Source organism: Anguilla rostrata, chromosome 9, assembly GCF_018555375.3.
Source record: "Anguilla rostrata isolate EN2019 chromosome 9, ASM1855537v3, whole genome shotgun sequence".
In the NCBI taxonomy this organism is placed as follows: domain Eukaryota; kingdom Metazoa; phylum Chordata; class Actinopteri; order Anguilliformes; family Anguillidae; genus Anguilla; species Anguilla rostrata.
The window spans coordinates 22,659,947-22,681,864 of NC_057941.1; the positions used below are offsets into that span (position 1 = coordinate 22,659,947).

A 21,918-nucleotide genomic window follows, 5' to 3' on the forward strand; every position below is an offset into this window, starting at 1 on the left:
GGTGTCTCCCCCAGACAATGAGGAGCTGCCACAGCGCACGTTGATGAATCAGCTGGTTACTGTCATACCATGAGCTGCCCTCATTCTCCACCACCCGCTCCCAGCCACCAGCACCAACGCAACACAATCCGCTTCATCCTCGGTGTGGCCTGTCCTTTGTGCCTGACGCCATACCCCCTGCCTGGGCGTGGACAATATTTGGACAGATACGTGAGTTTGGGAGGGGGGGGGGCCCAAACTCACACAGATCTCCACGGGACCCTGATACGGAGGCACAGAGCCACGCTTCGGCCCGGGACGGGGGCGTCAGGTTGGAGCGGCGAGCGAGCTATTGGGGATCACCCTGACCTCTAAATTGGGCCTTAATCTTCCCCGCAGGAGGACATGCTCGGCGGTAATCCCCTCCTGTGAGAGGGCTAAGGGCCGAGGCGCCGCCCGGCTGGGATTGTGGGATTGCGTCCGCGGCCGCGCGGGAGGCTGACAGCACCCTCTGGCCCCACACAAAGGGAGTAATGGAGCGGGACCGGCCGCACTGAGAAAATCCACGCTCCTCTCCCTCAAATACATCAGCCATCGCCCTGGCAACACGCACACACCCCTTCAACGCAAAATCCCCCCACCCCACCCCTTCAGCAAACAGCGAGGCCCCTGCTGGACCGTTTTACGTTCAGCAGCAAAAATAATATTTTCTTCTGTGAGATGACTGGAGGTGAATTTGGCCAAAAGAAGCTGTGTTAAGCTAAGATTTTAAAAAAGGAAAAGGGACAGGTGCAGTCCTTCAGATTTATGAATAACTGCATGACTGTCTGGCTCAAAATATACATGCAATTTTTTTAGATGCTAAAGAAACCACGGACTCATAGAAAGTCCTCCAAATGTCTGCTCTATTCCTGAATATTCCTCGTTGTAATTAGTCGCAAACTGGTGTAGGATGGAACCATGTATGGTTAAGATGCCGTGAATCTGCCACATGCAGACTAATGCAATCAGTATAGCAGTCACGGCAATCAGGAAGTGGCTTGGATAGTTGCAACTGAATCTTCTGCAGCTCATCACTGCAAGGGGAGAAGGAGAGTCAGTAGTGTACCGGGAGCGAGCGTTCGGGGATGACGGGTCTGTGGGCTGTGTGAAGGGCTCTCAGAGGTACTGTGGGTAGGGTGAGAGTTGGGAGAGCCATGGCACTGGCCATGTTGTCACTACCATGAAAAACAACTGGGAGAGGGAGTGGAAGATGGCGGTGGGAGGGGGGGGGGGTTGAGCAGGCATTCTGCTTGAGTGGATCTCAATGCTGGATCTAGTTGGCTAAGGGGGGAGGTTCCCCCCCCATCTCCACCCCTTAAATCCCCCTCCACCTCCCCACATCCTGGTCCATACACCCCCCCGCCATTTTTCTCGCTCTCTCAATCTCTCCCTTGGTCTCCCCATGTCTTTGTAAGTCCAGCTGGCCACCCTACAAAAGCCCCCGCTCAAGATTCCCAATGAGCCCCCAAAGCATAACACCACCCCCTTCCCGCACCCACACGCCCCCCTGGCCGCTTTGTTCTGTCGATTTTCCCACTCCCCGGAGAGGAGAGCGATTTTGGAAACCAGAATTAAGAAGGGGAGGGGTGGGGGGTGAGAGAAAGTGAGAAAACACTGTCTTTAACACGGGGCACAAAAAATACTGTTGCATCTGCCAGGACCGAGGACACCACGTCTTCACCCGCTGGTGTCGCCGAAGGCTCGGGACTGGCAGACGGCAGCCTGGGATCGGCGGGCTTGCTGTGCCACACGCTACTGTTGATCGACGGCATCTGTTGTGTGATGGCATCTCCACTCCATACATTCAACAGGAAGGAAAACCCGACTCGTTACCGATCGCGCAGTTCACCCTCATTAATGCATTTTTACATGATGATAAAGCACAATGATGATGTCCAGAACCCCAACCGTTCTTCTGAACCTTACCTGTTGAGGAAGACCTCTTCGTGGTTATTCCACAGAACGGTCATTCGAATCTCCCAGCCTTGAGAGCGGTTATCAGAGTTTGGTAGTGAAGCACAAAGTCACATGACTGAGCACATGGACGCACAGCCTCCCAGCCCCGTTTCCCAGCCTCGGCGCAATCCGAAGTTGATCGCCATCTAAGAAGCCCTCTGTGCAGGGATGTGGGCCGGAACTAATAGGATTGGATTTGATTCATTAGTTTCTCTTTCTTCGTCCTGGTTGGAATTTCACCGCACGTCTTGCCAGGCTCCCCAATATTAATGGGGGGGTGGGCTCTGGGGTGGAGGCTGACGGGGGTGTGGGTGCATGTAATTGAGCTCCAATGCTTCCAAAGCCTTCACGCTCAATGCAATGGCTTCGCCTCTCCTGGACAACCCGCCGACCCCTCACCCCACGCCCCCATGTCCCACGGCATCATGGGACTGAGCGATAGACCAGACGCCTCCCTGGTTTAACTCTCACGACACCTGAGGTAGAAACGGCTCGAGAATCCTGTACGTTCCCTCGAACCCCGACATCCAGATTCATCCGTTTCAAGCCGCTATGCAAAATAGCCGCTTATACTTTCCCACCGTAATGAATGCAAGGGCTAGCTGGAGGAAACTGGGTGTTGCAATGTGCTGTTTTCACTACAATCTCAGGCCTATTCTATTACAATAGAGCATTGCTTACCCACACTATTACTTCCAATGTAGTTTATGGCATGACCAACAAGTTATACCCAATGTTACCTATAGTACATAATAATTCTGACACTAATTCTGTGTCTTACTGAGGATGACACATTCGGCCTAACCTGAATGAACTGTTTGAGAAATGGTTGTCAAATATCAGCTTAATATATGAAGTCTTCAAATTTGACAGAGCAGGTTCTACTGGTGACTTAATAGAAAAAAAACTCAATAAGTGCTATACATGGAAAAATATGAGACACGCTATGGTGCTTATTGAACATGCGGAATATGATGGTATCACCGGTAAGAAATAATGAAAGTGTATGAATTCGCAGATAAAACAGAGCTACATTAAACAAATGACAGCATAAAAAAAGACTCATTTTGGTGAAAAGGAGGCAGATCTCCTACAAATGCGCAAACCGCTTTGCTTTTAATCAGCAATAGGAACAGACGCAGCTCACGGGTTTGTTATACAACAAAATACGAATTATGCTTCTTCAAGTTGCGTGCTACTGCCAACATTTACTCTTTGTAACTTTGTTGTATTGTGTGTGTGTGGGGGGAGGCAGTCTTTCAGGGAAAGCGCCCTTCAATCTAAAATTAACATCTGAATGTGGACGAGTGCAGATGTAATTTAACGGGTTTAAATACTGGCAAATGTGACACAACACAGGATGCGCCTGGAGTTAATTAACGGTGCTCTCTATTTAGCCGTGTTGCCGAGATCGCATTCAATCGGCTCTTTTGGAAAACAATGCTACGCAGGGCGATACACCGAAAACACTTACGCTATCGCGCTGTTACGCTAGTTTTAAGAGCCTCGAAGCTTTCTGGGACGTGACAGGAACCAGACATTTACGGGCCGCTGAGGTAATCAAGCACAAAGCTCCGCAAAGCTCTCGCTGAACGGCAAATTGAAGCCATCAAAGGCCCTGCTGGAGCGAGTGCGTACCGTTATGCTGAGCTCTGCACTGGCAAATCATTCCCCGCATTGTTTCATCCCTCTGGAAACTGCGGGGAGGACGTTCGCAAGGACAATAAAGTAATCTCGCCTAATCAAATCTAACACTATGTTTTAAAAAAAAGGGTCAGCCATTTTTGTCCGACGGGAACCTGAAGACTGTTATTTGCCATTTCTTTGCTGAATGGATTCTAAAGTCCTGTCGATGCCGCAGCGGTATGCAGTTCCTGCCCTAAGACGGCATATTTAAAATGGAACTCACGAAGGGGGGAAACGGTCATGAGCTGATTATATAGCGCATGCAGGTATTTTTCAAAAGGTAGCACCCTTGTTTAAACAATAGAGATGTATTACCTCTGAATCTTTTCTTCAGAACCACAAAAGAATGGAGAACACACTGTTTATTGCTGTGATCTGACACTCAACAGTATAAAAAGAACCACAACTATAAAAATATACAGATTGTACTCTATTTGACAACTAAAAAGTCAGTACTAAACATCAAAATACAATAAATTAACACTTCAAAGTAAAAAAAAAAAACTGTTAAAAGTCAGTCAGAATGCCGAAGATCCACATATTATGTGGAATGCAAACAAGGACGTGGTGTAGAAAATGCGGATTCTGCTGTGCTCGCCATCTGAAATCCATTGAATTTTGCTGGCTCTGCAGTCACTCATGCTTGTGAAATGAGGACATTCTAAATGGTCTCGTTTCATTTCGCTGTGCCGCGAGGACGCCGTGTTTCAATGTCACCGTCACAGAGACAGGTAAGGGAAGGACCCGTGACCGGGCTCTCAGTGTGGCTCGGCCTGTGCGGCAGAGCCCACGGGCCCAGGCGCTGGTCCCTGGGACCCGTGGAAGCACGTCCCTGGTCCAGTAGAAGCAGGTCCCTAGTGCTAGTCCCTGGTCCTGTAGAAGCAGGTCCCTGGTCCTGGTCCCTGGTCCTGTAGAAGCAGGTCCCTGCTGCTAGTCCCTGGTCCTGTAGAAGCATGTCCCTGGTCCTGGTCCCTGGTCCTGCAGAAGCAGGTAACTGAGTCTCGGGTCCAACAGAGGCATGCCCCTGGTGCTGGTTCCTGGACCTACAGAGGCAGGTCCCTGGCTCTAGTGCTGCCTCAGAGGCTTGGCGTAGACAGGCTCCAGGAAGTGCATGGGTAAGAGCATGAAGAAGGCCACCAGGAAGACCAGGCTAGCCACCGACAGGAGCACGTAGCGACCAACGAAGAAGCCGTCCACGATCTGCGACATCACAAAGACAGACGTTCAGACCGGACAAAATAATCACGTGAATGCACGAGGCTACCCCCCCTCCCCCCCAACTTAGGACTGCTGGAACATCTCTTTCCAAATCACAAAACTTTCACTTAGTTACAGGAGCAGATAGGAACAGATGAGGAAGCCACAACTGAGACACCACAGAAGTTTGGTACAAAAATCATTCCATGATGTGAACAGACCAAAACTATTACTGGTAACAGGAAATGTGTCATTACCTTCCATTTCATTACATCTATACTGGATTGAAAAAAATATATATCATATTTATGTATCAGAATGGGTGGACACTTTTTCCCAATGAAAGAAAATATATACAGAAATGATATAAAACCTGTTACATGTTTCCCCCACAAGGTGTCAGCAGAGCTCCTCTAAAATGATAACTTTGAAGGTGAGAGTATGAGACCTCTGCTTCTGACACGGTCTGCATTCCCCGTGGTTCTCAGTATTTATAATCTAAATCTGAAGTGGCAAGTCCAGAAGAACCTAGGGCTGTTCTCCAAATAATTATCAGGACTTCACCTGACAATTATCGTTTAACATGGTGCCTAATTGGAGCTTGAAATTAATTTTTTGGTGAGGAAGGTCGGTGGGTACTTGAAAATGAGCTCCAGGAAGAAATTTAGTTGGACCTGCAAAGTGCTGTGCGAGTAAGCGGTTCTTAAAATTCAGATTTTAAAAATGCATGGCACGGCCAACCGAGCATCTCTGCAGAGTTTAATATTCTCAGGAAACTGTCTGTGGTGCTTCTAAAAGCAATTCCAAATGCCTGACACATTTAAATCCAAAGTATTTTATGGAGCACTATCTTTGATTTGGCTTCCCAAGTGTTGTCACACATACAGACTAACACTCTGGATTCACATTAACTTAAGTAATGGAGCAAAAAAGGACTGATACACCCTTTGGAACATATTTGCCAACATTGTGCGGGGGAATCAGCAGCCAAGCTCACAGGCATTTCTGGACTCGTGGTAAGTGACAAATGTTCAGCATTCAAGGCAGGCTGTTATTTTATAATGCATACATATCCACACCGCTATATAAGGCACAGTTTAATTTACTCCAGAATCCTCCTCCCTGCCTCCCACAAGAAATCCATCCGTTTAAAACATTTTCCCGCTAGTAGCAGCCAGTAGTGGGCACCACATTCCTATAGCACTGCAGTTCAAAATGGGAAGGAGGGGAGGGGGGCGGGTGGCTGAGGTGCGCGGTATTGTGTGTTGCTAAAAGGATTCAGTCAGTGAAGGTTAACGTGGACAGTTGTTTATTCTGTCCACCCCGTTAGAGAGAGCGCTACCGCGGCGGCGGGTCAGAATGCTAACCGCAAACGGTCTCCCCGAAGACCTGATCCCGCGCGAGAGGGTCGACCCCAACAAGAACGCGAAAACAAAACAAAAAAAAAAGAAAAGAAAACCCAGCTCCGACTGAAGACGGGGCGCAGCGGGGAGGAGAAGGGGGGGGGGGGACGTCTCCAGCGGATGCAGTGTTCTCTCATTTAACGCATCTCACTTTTTAATTAGCCAATTAGCCAGCCAGCCAAGCACAGAGCCGGGGCCATGTTTTATTAATGCGGCATTGAACGCTCTGTTCGGGGGCTCTGTCTGAGGCCGGCCTAATTGGCACTGTGATATTTTTCTTTTGTTTAACAGTGAGAGGTTAGCCGCTGCCCCCCCCCCCGCCAGCGCGGGGCCGTTAAGGGACGAGCCCCGTCCGTGCAAGCCAATCGGATGTCAGCGCATTCCTTTCCACGTCTAAAATTTCAGTACACCTCTCAGCGTTTGCCAAGGCTAGTGTTACCATGGTAATGAATGTGACATCTTCACAACCAATTGCCAAATCCTTTTCAGGCCAGAATATGGAATAATGGCTTTACTGACAATATTTTCAACTGGTCCAGCAATTTCTGTGCAGTGTTACATAACGGATCACTTACAGGTCAGGAACGAATAATAATAGTAAACAATCAGCATAAAGGCTAAATGCAGACTGAGCACTTGGAAAATGTTCTTGTTTCTTGTCTAACTGATCTAAAAAAAAATTCAACAAATCAGAACTCTCAGTAAAATGTCAGAATATTATATATTGTAAACTGAACAAAAAACAGCATGTGGATAAATATGAACTAATAAATCTTGTGAAGCATCTGCCGGCATATACGAATGTTCCCTGAATGTTCCCTGAATGTTCCCTGAATGTTCCCTTGCTGCGGACATTTTTCACTCGGAGTGTGAGCGAGCCGCGAGCCGCGCGGATGTTGTTTTCTCTGGAATGGCAGGCCTGGTCGATCTGGCCGGCTGTGTTTGGCGCAGACCTGAGGAAATCTGCTGCGGAGGGGAGATAAAGCAGACCTGGCCTTTTTAACAGGCGCCCTGCCGCACGCTTCCAGGGGGGGGGGGGAACCGTGCCCTCTGTAAAACCCACCAGAAACCTCCTGCAACGACCCACAGAGGTCCGAAAGAGCTCTTAAATTTGCAACGTGTTGCTTTTCGATTCCCTGATATTCGAAGGGGGAGGAGGGGCGGACCGAAACTATCGAAACAGCTGAAATCCTTTCAGCATGTGGAATGAGACTGAGGCAGCCTGAGACAGCAGAACTGCCGGCTCGCTGCTCGCGTTCGCCCGGAGCGCTGAGAGAGCGCGTGCAGGAGAGCGGCTTGCGCTAGCGGCCGTCGCCTCGGCGCGGTGCGCCGCACGGGCGAGGGCGCCGGTACCGTACTGACCTCCGTCTCCCCGATCGGAGAGGGAGTCTCCGAGCTGCGGGGGAAGAACACCAGGACCAGTGTGACGGTGAGCGCCAGGAAAAACACCGGGATTATGGAAAGCCTGGCAAAGGGACGTTCCCACAGAAAGGGGGGGGGGGGGAGAAAAAATTAAAGCAAGCCAAAACACCAACTGCACATTTTAATATATATTTATAATGCTACGTATCACTCACGGGTTGAATAAATCTATGTATGACAGAATCACTAACATTACGACCTCCACATAGCCAATCATATTGATGAACATAACTTCTTCCACAACAAAACAACCAGTGCCCACAAATTATTGGTACCCCCGATAAAGAAGAGTGGTAAAAGCTGTTAAAAAATTAACAACACAGGCAGGTAATAAAATACATTGTGAACTTAAGGTTTTGCACAATTATTTTATGGCGTGAAGTTGTCAGAATCTTGGCCTGAGATATCAAGGATGTTGTGCTTTCTTTGATTGTGATTTCTGTGTTTACGTAATAAAGTTTATAGAACAACACATGCTAAATCAAAAAAGAAAGTCAAATATTCATATTTACATGTTTAAAAACAAATAAATTACTGTACTAAATAATTCACATTATCACTGTTGCCCTTATTATTTTGAACATCTTAAAAGGGTTAAAACAATACAAGCATATTAGCATATTATGAAACCATTCTATATGCTTGAAGCCCCCATAACAGTCCTTTTATATTGGACTTACCAACTTAATGCAAATGAGCATCTTCAATTGTAAAACCTGTCTGCACAAATTTCCAGCTACGGTAAAGCAGCATAACCGTTCTGGACCAATATCACCAAGCATGTGTGAGATGCTGCACTTTAAAAACCAAATGGTGCATACTGACAATCGCTTATGAAGCTGACTGAAGAGAGAAGTACTGTCGTGTAATGAAAGAAAAGCATTAGTTCTTCGAGGTCGTATAAGGCACATACGGAACTTCTTTATCACAACTTACTTTGTTGCTCCTGAAGCTCTTGAAAGAATAATGCCAAACACCAGAGCCACGATCCAGATGAGGATGATGAGAAAGACCCCGGTACCGACGCCCAGTACCATCACCGCCATTCTTTCTCAGAAGGACAGAATACTGAATAAGTTGTTACTCCATGGTTATGAAGTGACAGCACCCTGTAATTCAATTAAGAGTATTATCAGATAACTAGCAGATTCGAAAGACTGTTTCAGTCATAGATCTGTTCCTTATCCAGCTGGTGCTGACCCAGAAATCGTGCTAGGAGCATAGCTTTGCTTTTGACCATTCTAAAGAAATACTACAACTGCTTTACGCATCAAATGGGGTCTAACAATGTATTTAGACTAAGTAATATTTTAAAAGAAAATTCATTACGCAATAAACTAAATAATTTTTGTTCTTGCATCTTTGATTTTTTTCTAAATTTCTACTTATTTCTATCTGCATCATTTCTGGGTTCGCAATACGCAACGAAGTGAATGAATTACCCTTTGCAGACAGACTAATACATATTGCCCCTGCTTGGAATAAAACAACCCCGACGTGTCGACGACCCGGCTAATCTGCGGGCTAACAATAAATCACTTAATTGGCCCGCACTCCATTAAAAATGAGAGTAATGCATTTTAAAGCATCGTCACTCAATAAAAGTGTCAATTATCCTAAAGATTCGATTACTTACTAATGCTGCCTTTCCTCCGTAATTATCAAGGAAATACAACAAATAAAACATTTCTGCGCAGTCCATTTCCAGAGTAGGCTATATGTAACTATATATGAAGGGTTAAGTTAGCTCACAAACTCGCAGAAACAGGAATGAGGGTATGTAAGGCCACATACAATTTTAGATCAAAAGTGTTAAATTAAAAACGCTAAGGTACTTTTGGTTTGTGGTTTTACGGTTATCTAGATAATGTTGGCTAAACAATGTCCAAAATGTTAGTTAATTTATAGGATTACATATAGATAGCTAGCTAAGACTTGCCTGCTTACGGTCTATGCTTATTCGGACCGTGATGCAGTACACTTGCCTGCGACCGGACGCACCGATTTTAATACAGCAAAACACTAGTTCACTTGGGTAAATTGGTATAAACTAGCCAGCTAGTTATACATGGCAGATTATCTGTCTATAAAATAGGTTTAACAGATCGAATTTAGACATTGATTTTCGACCAGACGATGGAAACACAAGGAAACTGTGTGGAAACACAACACAAACAGTTCTCTCGTTATGTTAGGTAGCTCCTTTGTACCAAAGATAACTTAAAATGGCTATTTCCATAGCTAGCCAACATTAAACTATAGCTATATCTAGCTAGCCATTTGTTACAGTGTAGTGCTTACTTGCACGACAGATATTTGGGACAAGCACATTTTTGCGCTTTGTTGGAAATACTGGTATTTTCATAAAATATTTTCGCTGTTCAACAAGGTAACCTAAGCAAATTTTACTTATTTACCTCTTCTCCCGTGGTCTATGGCTTCCTTGGTTACCAGCGCTTAACAAATCACGGGACTGTCGTTCCGTTACAAACATACTCCACTGCCATAGGTTAAACTTTAGGAGCAAATAGCCATTAACAGCAATCGTTGCTAAATTACCGAGGCTGCTGGGAACTGTAGTGCAGGGGTCTCTTTCCCAAAAAATGACACCGATTTCCACATGTAGCTGTTCAGTGTGTGTTCTGGTTAAATATCATGATCATCTCTAAGGTCTGTACAATTGAAAATCGCTTTCTCCCCAAATTATATTCCATACAAATCATTATGGCTGTTTCCCCGTATTCACGACATTCCACAAATTAGCTTAACTTAGAAAACGTTTACCTTTTGACGATAGCATTATTATGGCTAGTTTGCTAACAAACACTCTATGGTTGTGTTTCATTGGGATACGCGTACAGAAAGATTAAAAATGCCCACAACTAGGCATTTCTCTGTCTTTTCATTTTTGTTTCGCCAGCTGCTATATTGCCGCAACATGTATCAAGAGAATTCCGCGCTTGAAATATATCTTTCAAATTCCTCAGACGGAACAATCGCTGTCCGTTCATTGATCTTCTGGGTATCAATTTATTGCCTGGCCATCCTGATTCCACGTTTTATATTTAGGCTACTGCTTTTAATGTAGCCAGATTTTTTATTCGGCGAGTATTATGTGCATGGTTTTAATGCTATGAACACGAACCTGTGCGTATTTGCAACAACGATTTTCCACAAAATATGGGTTTGTTTGAAGTCAGATAACACAGAAAGCTCTGTTCGAGTCAGTTACAAATTATGTCGACAGGGGGCCAGCCGGCACCGTGGATAGGTTGCTGGAGAAGCTGAAGGCACGGGGTGTGTGGTTATTCTGGGGGGGACCGCGGGAGGTGGTGGTGGTGGGGTAGGGGGGTGAGGAGGTAGAGGGGGTGGTGGGAGGTGTCTTGGATGGCAGACGTCACTCGTTGTGCAGGGGAGTATAGGCTGTGTTGTCAGCCCAGTGTCAGTCTGATGAAGATTGGCATTCAGGTAGGCTGTCATTCATTTTCAATGTCAGTGCAGAGACTAGCCTTACACTACGGCATCTTTTTTTCTTCGCTCTCATTACAAAAGGCAGGACATTATTCATACAGACAGGGCTAGGGTAGAGAGAGAGAGAGAGTGAGTGAGAGAGAGAGAGAGGGAGAGAGACAGAGAGAGAGAAGGAGGAGGGAAATAGATGGTAGAGAGAGAGTGTGCGATAGAGGGAGGGAGGAGGAGAGGAAAGAGGGATCACATTTTGAAGAGAGAGCTACATTTTGTAGCCTACCGAAATGGGAAAGGGAATCGGAGGATGCGGTATTTGGATTAAGAAAATGTAGCCTAATGGTAATTTTAGCCATCAGGAAATTCGCAGACTCGGCAAAGTCTTCACACTGTCTGTACTCAATCAGAAAGACTTGGGAAGAAAGCAATAGACCAGTGTTTTTTTAGGTTTTATTAGCCAACATTACAGGCTGTTCTTGAAAGTAACCCGTTGACTGAAATGTGCCAGTGCTGTGGAGAGGCGTTTATTTATTTATTTATTTATTTATTTATTTATTTATTTATTTATTTATTTAAAGGCCTAATTAGAAGTACCGATTATAGCCTATTTAAGACAATCGCACATTTACATATTTAGTCAGGAATTAAAAACATTTACTTTCTTTCAGGTCTACGTCATTGCAGTATTATGTAGTTCATTTAAGCTGTTACCACCATAAAACCGAAACATGAAGGTTCATAACCATAATATAAGCTACGTCAGTTCCTTCAAGTTTAGCTCATTTGCCTTTCAGTAAACTGTCGGACGGAGTGGACGGTGGGGCTAGATTATATTTTCCTCAACACACAACCATACTGTAGCAGCTGGGCTAGTATTGCAAAATGTATTAATCGACAAATTTTGTGTCGTTAAATCCTTTGCTTTTTATGCCAGAAAATAATGTGCAGAGTCGTATGTTGTTTAAGTTAATGACAAAAACCGTGACTAAAAATAGAAACCGTTCATTTTTTCTTTTTTTAAAGTTTTGTTTATCATTCAGTTGAAGATGTTGGATCATTGGCATTTGATGATAACTTTATAAAATATGATTATCAGTCGCCAGTAATTAGCCAATAAGTTGGTCGTTCGTTAAAAATTAGGCTAGGTTTAAAACTCTATGCGAAGCCCCCGTAACAACACCTCAGATTCTCAACATCTCTAGTTTTCCACTGGCACCTAAACTGTGGTGGTGAATCTTTATTCAAAGTCGCCTAGGCTACGGTTAGGAAAAAGAAAGAATGAAAGAAATAAACTAGATTACAATTCTTTACCGTGCATCCAGAAATATTTAGGAAATTATTGCCAGAGAGCGTCCCTACTCTGTTGTTACTGTAGTTTTAAATCACAACAAAACAAGTTGAAATGTTCCTTTAAATAGGTTAGGTGTTTGAGTCTTTAGACGACAACAAATCTTGTCAGTAGCCTAAGTGGCAGTTCAAATCTGTTATGGGTCTATCTTTAGCCCACCTGCAGTATGCTATTGTAAGTAGGCACATTTGCACTAATGTTAATTGGGATATTCGTTTTAAAGTTGTCTGTAGCCAACTTAAATAAGTTATGGTGACTTCGGAGCCTATCACTATAGCCACAAATAACCTATGTCAAGTTCAATATCGTGAACTGTTTCGTAAACTTCTGTCTCAATACGATGTAGCCTGAACCACACACAGACACTCACAAGCAAACATATTTTTTCAACACTAGCCTAGTTGACAGATCCAATCTAAACATTTAGAAACACTAATTGCTAACCGGTTTTGACAGAATGTTATTCTTTTTAATTACCGTATCTTGTTATGGTGGTGAAATAAGACTTTTGCTGGACTCAGTCGCTAAAGCTGTCAGTAGCCTTAACGTTCCAGTGTTTGCTTTTCACGGCTGAGGGATATCCCGTGGACTCTCTCCAGTGCACACATTGCCACTCTTTGTGTGAAAGTATTTGCTTGCCCAATTCTATTTCGGTTTATGTGTTCCAAAAATAGAAAATTTCCTTACCTGACGGTTACAGATCTGGAGACATTTACGAGAAACAATATTTTAATACACCTGGAAACCTTTGAAATCTATAATGAAATATGTGGTGGACATTTCTCTTTAATGACTTTGCAATAAAATGTGCCTGCATTGCCTACACACGCACACACACACGCACGCACCCACGGACACACGCGCGTATTATCAGTAATATTGTTCACTTTTATTTCACTAACCTTGTCATATTCAATACACATAGTAGGCTATGTGGCTAAAACTCAAACCAACTTATCAAATGATTTCTATTTGTTCACAATTGTTGAAAATAATATGATACAAAATGTTTTCTGGTGATATGACCAAGTTTGGAGATTTGTAATTCATTAGATTGTCAGTCACACTGACATATGCTGTCATTATCCCTTTGTTTTAAATATTAAAAATAAATATTGTTGTCAGCTAAATGATGTATTTAAATATGGAGGATAGATACCAGTTTATTTATGGAGGACAGGCCGACTGTGCACTCAGCTTCATACATTTGGTTGTGTTCATTTAGCTTATTACCGTCTATGGTCTGAGTTAGAACGGTTTGCTTTCATATCCTTTTAAAGACCTAATGTCCACATAAACATCTGGAAGTTGCATTTCAGTGATTATAATTTATACTGTTCAAACATACATAACTATTTGTCAGAAAAATTTGCAGTGACATGCCAACTTCACAGATAGAACAACACTTTGTCTCATCTTAAATATCTCAGTCTTTTGCCTCGTATTTGAACCTTCAACACAGGAAATAAGGAAGTTCACTACTGTGATAAGAATGGTTACTCTGCAAGCCGTTTCGCTAAGTTGTCAGGTTCTGAAACTGTGAGCTCTGTGTCCCAGTTTGCAATCCTCAGATGCATTACATTTGCAGAAATGCTATCTCCTAATATTGTATCAGAGCAAATATTAAAAGGCCACAGCTTGAAAGAAAACAACACTTGATAAAAAAAAGTCTCGTTTTGTCAGGTTATTCTCTCAGATTTATTTATTTTTAGTATCATACAAAATATTTTAGCCGCATGTTAGAACATAGCCTAGCCTACTTGTAGTCAGTTGGAAATCATTTAGATAGATTAAACAAACATTTAGAAATAAACTATATCGTATTGGTCTCTTGGGTGTTCCCTGTGAGGTAAAAATATTGTGCCTTTAAGTACACATATGCATCAATAAGATTTCTACCCAAAAAAGATTATCTAAATTAATATATAATGCATAGCAACCAGATTAAACTTTAAATATAACATGTAATGTAACTGGTGGTTAAGTTTGCATGTGGCATGCAGTTGCAATGCTCATGCAGCACATGGAAAATAAAAATTCACATGGGTATTCACATGGGTGGCAAAATATGTAGGCTATGTTGTTTTTGGTTATATTTGCAAGAAGTGTACCTCCTTTGAAAGAAAAGGGTACCGGACATAATCAAATATCATTGTGTACCTAAGAGGGAATATATTATATTTGTTATTTGAGGTGCTAAAATACACCCTAGCCTGATTATACCGTTTTTTGAGAGTGTGGTGACTAAATAAATGCCTATTGTTACCAGAAAGAAAACTAAAATAATGTATCAGTTTATGTGTGTTGCACTGAGCATTTTGTATAGAACACAAAAATGACAACTGGTAGACAAATATGCAGTAATACGGCAATGCACATACTCGAGAGCACACGTAGGTATATTAATGTTGTGATGATGAGCTGCTGTTAGCCTATGGTTGTTGTGGCAGATAGGGATAATGCCAATTTAAATGCAAGCCCCGCTGTGATCTTAATTGGTGATTTGTGTCATGGGACAACCAGCCCAGGGGCAGAAACACAAATACGACAGAGACCTTGTCTGCGTTTTCTCATTCCCCACTTTCTGGGCAAATTACTTTATGAGGTGCAATTTTGTGCTTCCTGCAGCTTTCCGTTTTCTTGTCTAATCACTAAGAAGACAACTCTGTCCTTCTCAGAATGAAGGAATTTCAGAATGAATAAATTGATTAGCGGTTGGCAAGCTCGCACCGTAGATCTATTTAAGCGCCGTCTTCTGTCCGCAAGAACGATGTGTCTGAAACAATACGTCCATTTTGTGACTAAAATATGAAACCTTGCAAACGCTTGCGCAGAAATAAATACACCATTCAGTTGTCAGATAGTAGAACTCTTAATCGACTTTGCCCATGGTTTGGCAATCCAAGACACCCTTGATCGTTACTATTCCCTTTTCCTATGCTGCAGGGAAGGATCAAGTGGGAATTATTCATAAGGCCCGAGTCAGCAGGGTCCTCCCCGAGTGTTTCAAGGTCTTGTTACAGAAACAACACGCGGGCGTCGGAGGCGTCTTGGCCCGACCGTGCTGCAGCACTTGTTTTCTGCAGGGCCGGCGCAGGCCCTGCTTACTAAGCCTCGCTGATCCCGATGGCTCTCCGAGGGGCAGGGACTTGCTATTGCTCTTGGACTTCCCCGCGTTGAAACGGCCTCACATGGCAAACTCACTTTCGCCTATTCAGCAGCCTTGGCAGAGCTTTCGCGTCGCCACGAGGGAGCTATGAGGTAGAAATGAATTGCCTGATTTATACTTTGGCTGAGCGTTGGATGTGTTTAACGATCAGCCGCTTCGCGGTTCACGCTAGCAGCGAGTTGCGAAAAAAGAAACAAAAAACGCGTCTGGTAGGCAATGGTTTTTTGAGGTGGAAGAAACACATTTTGAAATCTAAAAATAAACGTTCAAAAGTAGGCGGCGCTTGAGCTTGACATGATCTCTGTAAAAATATCGTGTTATAGTCTATAGGCTACATAATATAAGAATGCTCTCCATTCAGAATTCTAACGGGAGTGTGTTGGACTTGGCATGTCAACATAATCTGGCTTGCACGTAGTCTACATTCAGGTTTGACTGTGATTTGTGCCCCACTTAACACAAACTATAGTCTAGTACTTAAATATAAATACATAAATAAATTAATGTTTCTGTAGGATCTTATTAACAGAAGCAAAAGCTATAGCAATTCCGAAGGGGGGTTTCCTTTCAGTACACTTTTATTTAGCACAACGTTATGCCTTTATGCAGAAATACATTAGAAAAACGTCTGACGTTGATCTGTGTTGATTAGCCTGCTTGGTTATAATGGACTGCTTATTTTCAAGAAAATATTTTTATCTTTTTATAGTTCGTTTGACTCCCCGCGTGGCAGAGTTAGGTATTAATAAGAAATCACATTTTATTAAAATAAGGCTTAAAGTTTTATATAGCTTCGTAGGCCATTGAACAGTTTTTATGCTCAGTTAATTTTTCTGATGTGTATACCGTGCACCTGCTCTTAAAACGGCAACAGATGTCCTGTGTCTGTTGCATGATGAAGAATATAGGATATCTGCACCCATATGGAAATGTTTAATGGAATTAATGGAGACAATGTGGACATGATTACAGCTGATGCACTGGAGGCCTTTGCTGCAGATGGGCATTAAAAGTGGTCATTTTCAGAGACATTTATGGCGAGCAAATGGAAAAGGTTAATGTGCTCAAGCCATTTTCCAGAGTAAAAGACGGTGGTTTGCAGGAAGTCTAGATGGGATCAGATGCAGACACAAAGGAGATTTTCGGAAAGCAGTTATCACAGTTCAGTGGTTCTGGCCAAGCCTGTTTAGGTGTGATGCAACAGATACCGTGTCTTCAGTTACATAATGGCACCGGTTTATGGGTCTAAGAGCGTACTTTTCCACACACAAATTCTTTCATATGAAAACTGCACATTTTGCTGTTTGGCTGTGTACCTATGTGTTGCAATATACCTCACCAAAGATTTTCTTGTATAAATAACAGCTTTATATGCTTGTATGAAACAACATGGCCTTGACAAAAACATCCAAATGATTATTATTATTAGTCCTAGATGTAGTAGTACTACTAGTAATAATATGAATAAATCTAAAATTAACATTGTCGAGGGAAATAATTACTTGTGCATAGGGATCAAAAGCAAAATCAAATTAGCAACATTTGATTATTAATGCTGCATCTAAAGACTTAGAATAAGGCGGCAAAACCTTCCTGCGTCTTTGTTCTTATCTCTTGTGGAATGCTGATAATCCCCACAAATTAATACAGCTTCATGGAGAGGAATCAGAAGCCTACCTCTAAATCCTGAATTTATTATATTCCAGATCCTTGGTAATATCGAAACAGGGTGAGGTTAAAAAATATTTGGTTTTGAACTCAACAGGAGATCAAAGAAAATTTCCACCCTGCACTGTCTGCATATTTGTGCGCCCACTGAAAAGAAATAAATGCCTAAATAGACATCAAAACCCTCCAATCTCCGGCCCGCTTGTGAGAGTCCTTGAGACTGGATTAAAACCGGGAGTTGTTGATGGTTACGCTGCTGTCGACTTGTTCTGAGATGTGAAGGGTGGTTACCGTTCTGCCTGTACGTATCGAACTGGCCTCGTTTTTTTATAACAAATCTGCATCTAGTGTGCTTTGTCTGTTGCTTCACAGCGATATCCTTAGTGTTCAACTCTTAACAGTGTTATATCAACTCTGACGGTGTTTACATGAGTCCAATGGCAACAAAACATTTTGCACTCTGTCACTGAATTTATATGGAAAAATTTTTGCCTTTAAGAAAGAGCTTTGTTTTTCTATCTCTTACAAGCATGTTTCTTACATTACATTATTTACTGGTCTTTATTTTACATTAGTTTGAGTGACCAGAGACCCCATGACATGGTGGCCAAAAAAGTATGTTTCCTCAAAACCTTTCCTAAAACTAAATATTGAAGGAAACGTGCATTGCAGGTTACAGTAGACTGAATAGAGGCCTGTCACACAATGCAGATCATTTACAGAGGTATACAAAATACTGTTACCATCTGTGGAATTCTGTAGTTTCTCCCAGTTCCTTTTTCTGTACACTTGATTGGAACACGATTTAGCATAGCTGCTGTTTAATATAACTTATTTATTGATTGGCTTAAGTTAAAGGAGTCAAAATGGAGCATACAGCGATGGCGTTATTATAAGAAAATGACATTGAAAGAAAGCGCTAGGTCCTTGGTGTGAGAGATAGCTTTCATGGAAGCTGCCTTTTTACCCGCTCCACTTCCTGTCCTTTTCCCAGTGTATTGTGTTACTGGACATCACTGATGCAGAACATAATATTTTTACTCCAGGTCCTCCTGGGCTTTGTGACATACATTGTGTTATATTTGGGTATCCTGTCTTACAATGCTGTTTCTTCCCCTTCATCGCTGTATGAAAGCCTGCCCAAGACCTTACTGAACACTGTCCTTCAACAGCAGTTTACAATGGAATCAGTGCACGAACTGACTAAATGGTAGTAATATACTGCACATTGGGAATTGTTTTAGTTGTAGTGAAGCACGTAAATGTTGCTTACTAGCCACAAACGACTCCTTTATGTCTTGTCATTTCCAGATTGTAAGGACATTATGTTTTGGCATGAACATGAATAGGGACTGTTTTTTTATTGTCAATGTAGTTATTCTTCCCCCTATGTCCTTAGATTTAGTCTTCCAGATTTTATACAGGGGAACCTCTTTTTAGCCACCCTTTACTAGGCATCAAGGCATAACAAGCCCCAGGTATAGGCTGTGAAGCTTGTGGGATTCCCTGTCTATCACATGTAATTGATAGCCTGCTGTCAGCTCAGAAATGTATGGATATATGTCATGTCTGGCAAATGCTCTGCCAGTAAACTCAAGCCAGACTTTGCAGGGATATGATTTTTGCTTACTTATTATTAGGAATCCCTACATAATTTTGCTCTCATCTGTATTTATGACCTGCCAGTGCGAAGTCTTTTTTCTAATTAAGTTCAAACTTTGAAGTGGTCTCCAGTGGGCTAACCTTGAATGAGGTATTTAGTTATATAACATCACACAAGTGTTGACTCTTTAGACTTTAAGAGGCCAGTAGTTTCCCTCAGATTTTTACCTTGAAACTCCCCCCCCCACACACACACACAAACAAAAAATAAATAAAAATCCTGAGAACATAGTAGCCCTATATTGACAGCACACAGCATATTGAAATGTAATACTGAATACAGAACAGGACCTTTATTTTAGCATGGGTGGGATCAGGGTAAATAGTGGCATTTACAAAACTTGCCTGATTTGACCTACTCAGTGACACCCCTTTCACATAAAAACATTTTCCCCCTGGTCCCCTTTCTCACCAGAGACGGATGCTGCTTAAATGCCAGCTAATTGCCCTGGTGGTACCATTCACATTACATCAGGCCATTCTGCCTTTTACCCCCTATTGCCCTTTGTGTATACTTGTTTTCAGACAGATTGCCTGTTATGCTAACACGAACCTCCATCAAAAGTAGATTTGAAAACTCCGACTTATTATAGATAGGTGGCTTGCTCCAGTGGAATGAAAGGGATTGATTAATTCTCTAACCTAATTTCCCACATCAAGGTGCAAATGAAATTCTGCTTCGGTGCATCTTGTTGACCCAATATTCAAGCAATCTGCGGCAATGCACTGCACCTTTTAATACATTGTTTATATGCCGCTAATGTTATGTGACAGTTTTCATACCGGGTATTATTATTATAAGCTTACTACCACTGTGAGGGTTAAAAGAACATTTATGATGCTTCACTGTACGGTGTGTTACAGAAAGGTAGGCGGTTCTATGAAGCGGTGGTGGGAGGCAGTTCTACTTTTAGCCCGTCAAGTGATTATCAGTACTTTTCTGTGAGTCAAGTCAATATTAGTTGATTATGTAAGGTGATCAACTAGACAGCTTCTTTATAAGACCAAGTTTGAGGAAATTAATAATAATTTCACAGAATAGCATAAAAGGCATTATTCCCTGTGTTACTCTTGCCACCTGTTCTTCTAAATTGTGGTGTTCTGTTGCATGGATGAATTTAAGCAAATTGAGCTTTGAACACTTTACAAATTTGATTTGATCTTTTTTATTTTAATTATTGTGTTCTGCACACAAAATTATACTTAATGTCAACCTGTAGTGCAGCACAAGTGCCTATTATGGTATGGCAAGAAGCCCGAAATGCGCCTTTGTGAAGCTTTGGAAAATCTGGAAGGTTCAACTGCACCTTAGGAATGAATTGAATTGATCCCTCAGTCTACACATTTCCTGTAGGACTGGACCCATTCTGGCCCACAGTAGGGTTCTTGCCTCCGGTCTTCAGACGGCCTTTGAATAAATCCTCTGAGTCTCTCTCACACAGGGACACACACGTGGACACACACACACGGACGCACACACACGCGCGCGCTCTGTGTGAGCAGGCCTCACGCAGGGCCTGTAATCAAGGGCTTGTTGGGTAAACCGCGTGTCAGCGCTGATTTAGCTGGTGGTTACTTCTCCCTGCTTCTCCACACGTTGGGGTCGCTTCCAGTTAATGTCCGGCAGGTCCGCAACACCGTTATTTCTTTTTCTGTTCTTCTGTCGTTTTTTGGATTAGCACACAGGGGATTGAGCTGTGCCCTTCCTTTACCAGAGAAAATAGAAACAGTGAGCTGGGGGAAGGACCGCGCATGGTCAGGTTCATGGACCGTGGACACTGCACGACTCAAAGTGCATGCCTGCATCACCTGACGGATGCCACATAAGACGTTATGGAAAAGGCAGATTGCATTTTCTTACTGCCTTTATAGCCGTGAAAGTACAGAATGTTTCCTTTTCACGTTGTTAATATTCTGGGGACCAGTAAATGTGCCAATTTGAAACATTGCCCAGCTGAACTTGAGTTTGAGTGTTGCCATGATTGGCTTCCTGCTCATAATAAATTAGGGGTGTATCTGAACCTGAATGCTCCGTTGAGATATGCGCAGATAATGTATTGCGCATTCCTGCAGATATTTATATTTTGCCAAAATTGACCAATGATATTCAAGTCCTCTTTTTTCAGTCATTGGCAAGTCATGTTACTACAACAAAGAACTTCACTATTAATACCATTATCATCTTTGTCATCATAAACACCTTCATCACCTTCATTATCATTAATGCAATCCCCATCATGTCTTCATGATGATGAAATTGTGCTTGTACTTGCTTCCTTAGCTAGCTAGTGACAGCTCCACGTCCACATTTTTTACTGACTATTGACGATGGATTCTGAAGTAGAATAGCTGAAATAGTTGGGGTTGGTAGAGATTTGACAGAGCTGCTTTTCCCCACAGTACCTGCAGTATCTTGTGTGGCCAGAGCACTAGTGTTGCGCTGACACAAACGGTTGTAAAATGTACTGGTATGTAATTGCTAATTTAGAACATCTAGCTCAGTGTTGTTTGTAAAATACATTTAAACAAAGAAAGGGCCTGTTATAATACTTAATGATTAGCGTTATGTCAAAGTTTGGTGCATTGAAAGCATGACAGCTGCAATGTCAATGTACATTAGGCAGGAAAATGGCCAGTTTTTCTCTCAGTTAAGCCACACCCATTTATAATACAAATACAGATAAAGATCTTTTTAGGTTGAACAGATAGTGGTGTTTCTACACACCCATAATATACATGGACATACTGTATATGATGTGAATGTGCAATTCATGTCATGTTTTATTATTTTTTAATATTTATTTATACATTTGTGTGTATTATACTCCTATGAATCTTATTAATCTGACTATAATTTGAGGGGCCATATGCTAACTTCAGGACTATTATTATGTCCCAGTAATTATCTTGTATTTAATTAA

The 21,918-nt window shown here is 42.5% G+C and overlaps 2 protein-coding genes across 7 annotated transcripts in view; one reads left to right on the forward strand and one right to left on the reverse strand.

Moving 5' to 3' along the window:
* Positions 1-4,010: 4,010 nt before the first annotated feature.
* Positions 4,011-10,243, reverse strand: tmem218 (transmembrane protein 218). 3 transcript variants are annotated; one of them, XR_010332425.1, is made up of 5 exons: positions 10,103-10,243; positions 8,622-8,794; positions 7,626-7,728; positions 4,654-4,863; positions 4,011-4,583 (listed from the first exon to the last, which is right to left on the reverse strand). XR_010332425.1 is itself a non-coding variant. In XM_064351091.1 (4 exons), exons 2-4 carry the CDS (start codon positions 8,729-8,731, stop codon positions 4,729-4,731), a joined length of 348 nt encoding a protein of 115 aa, XP_064207161.1. In that variant the 5' UTR covers positions 8,732-8,794; positions 10,103-10,243; the 3' UTR covers positions 4,011-4,728. The 3 variants fall into 3 exon arrangements, 2 of the variants coding, with proteins under 2 accessions (XP_064207161.1, XP_064207162.1); XM_064351091.1 differs by having other exon boundaries at positions 4,011-4,863; XM_064351092.1 differs by lacking the exon at positions 10,103-10,243 and adding an exon at positions 9,128-9,149 and having other exon boundaries at positions 4,011-4,863.
* A 29-nt stretch (positions 10,244-10,272) lies between these two features.
* The window catches only part of pknox2 (pbx/knotted 1 homeobox 2), a 78,799-nt gene continuing 67,153 nt past the window's right edge, over positions 10,273-21,918 (forward strand). Inside the window, exon 1 of one of the 4 annotated variants that reach the window (XM_064351085.1) lies at positions 10,273-10,355. The gene's annotated coding sequence lies outside the window, so the exon portion shown is untranslated. Of the gene's footprint in view, positions 10,356-11,050; positions 11,154-12,963; positions 15,760-21,918 lie in introns of those variants that run through there. The other 3 variants (XM_064351090.1, XM_064351087.1, XM_064351084.1) reach the window with 3 other exon arrangements.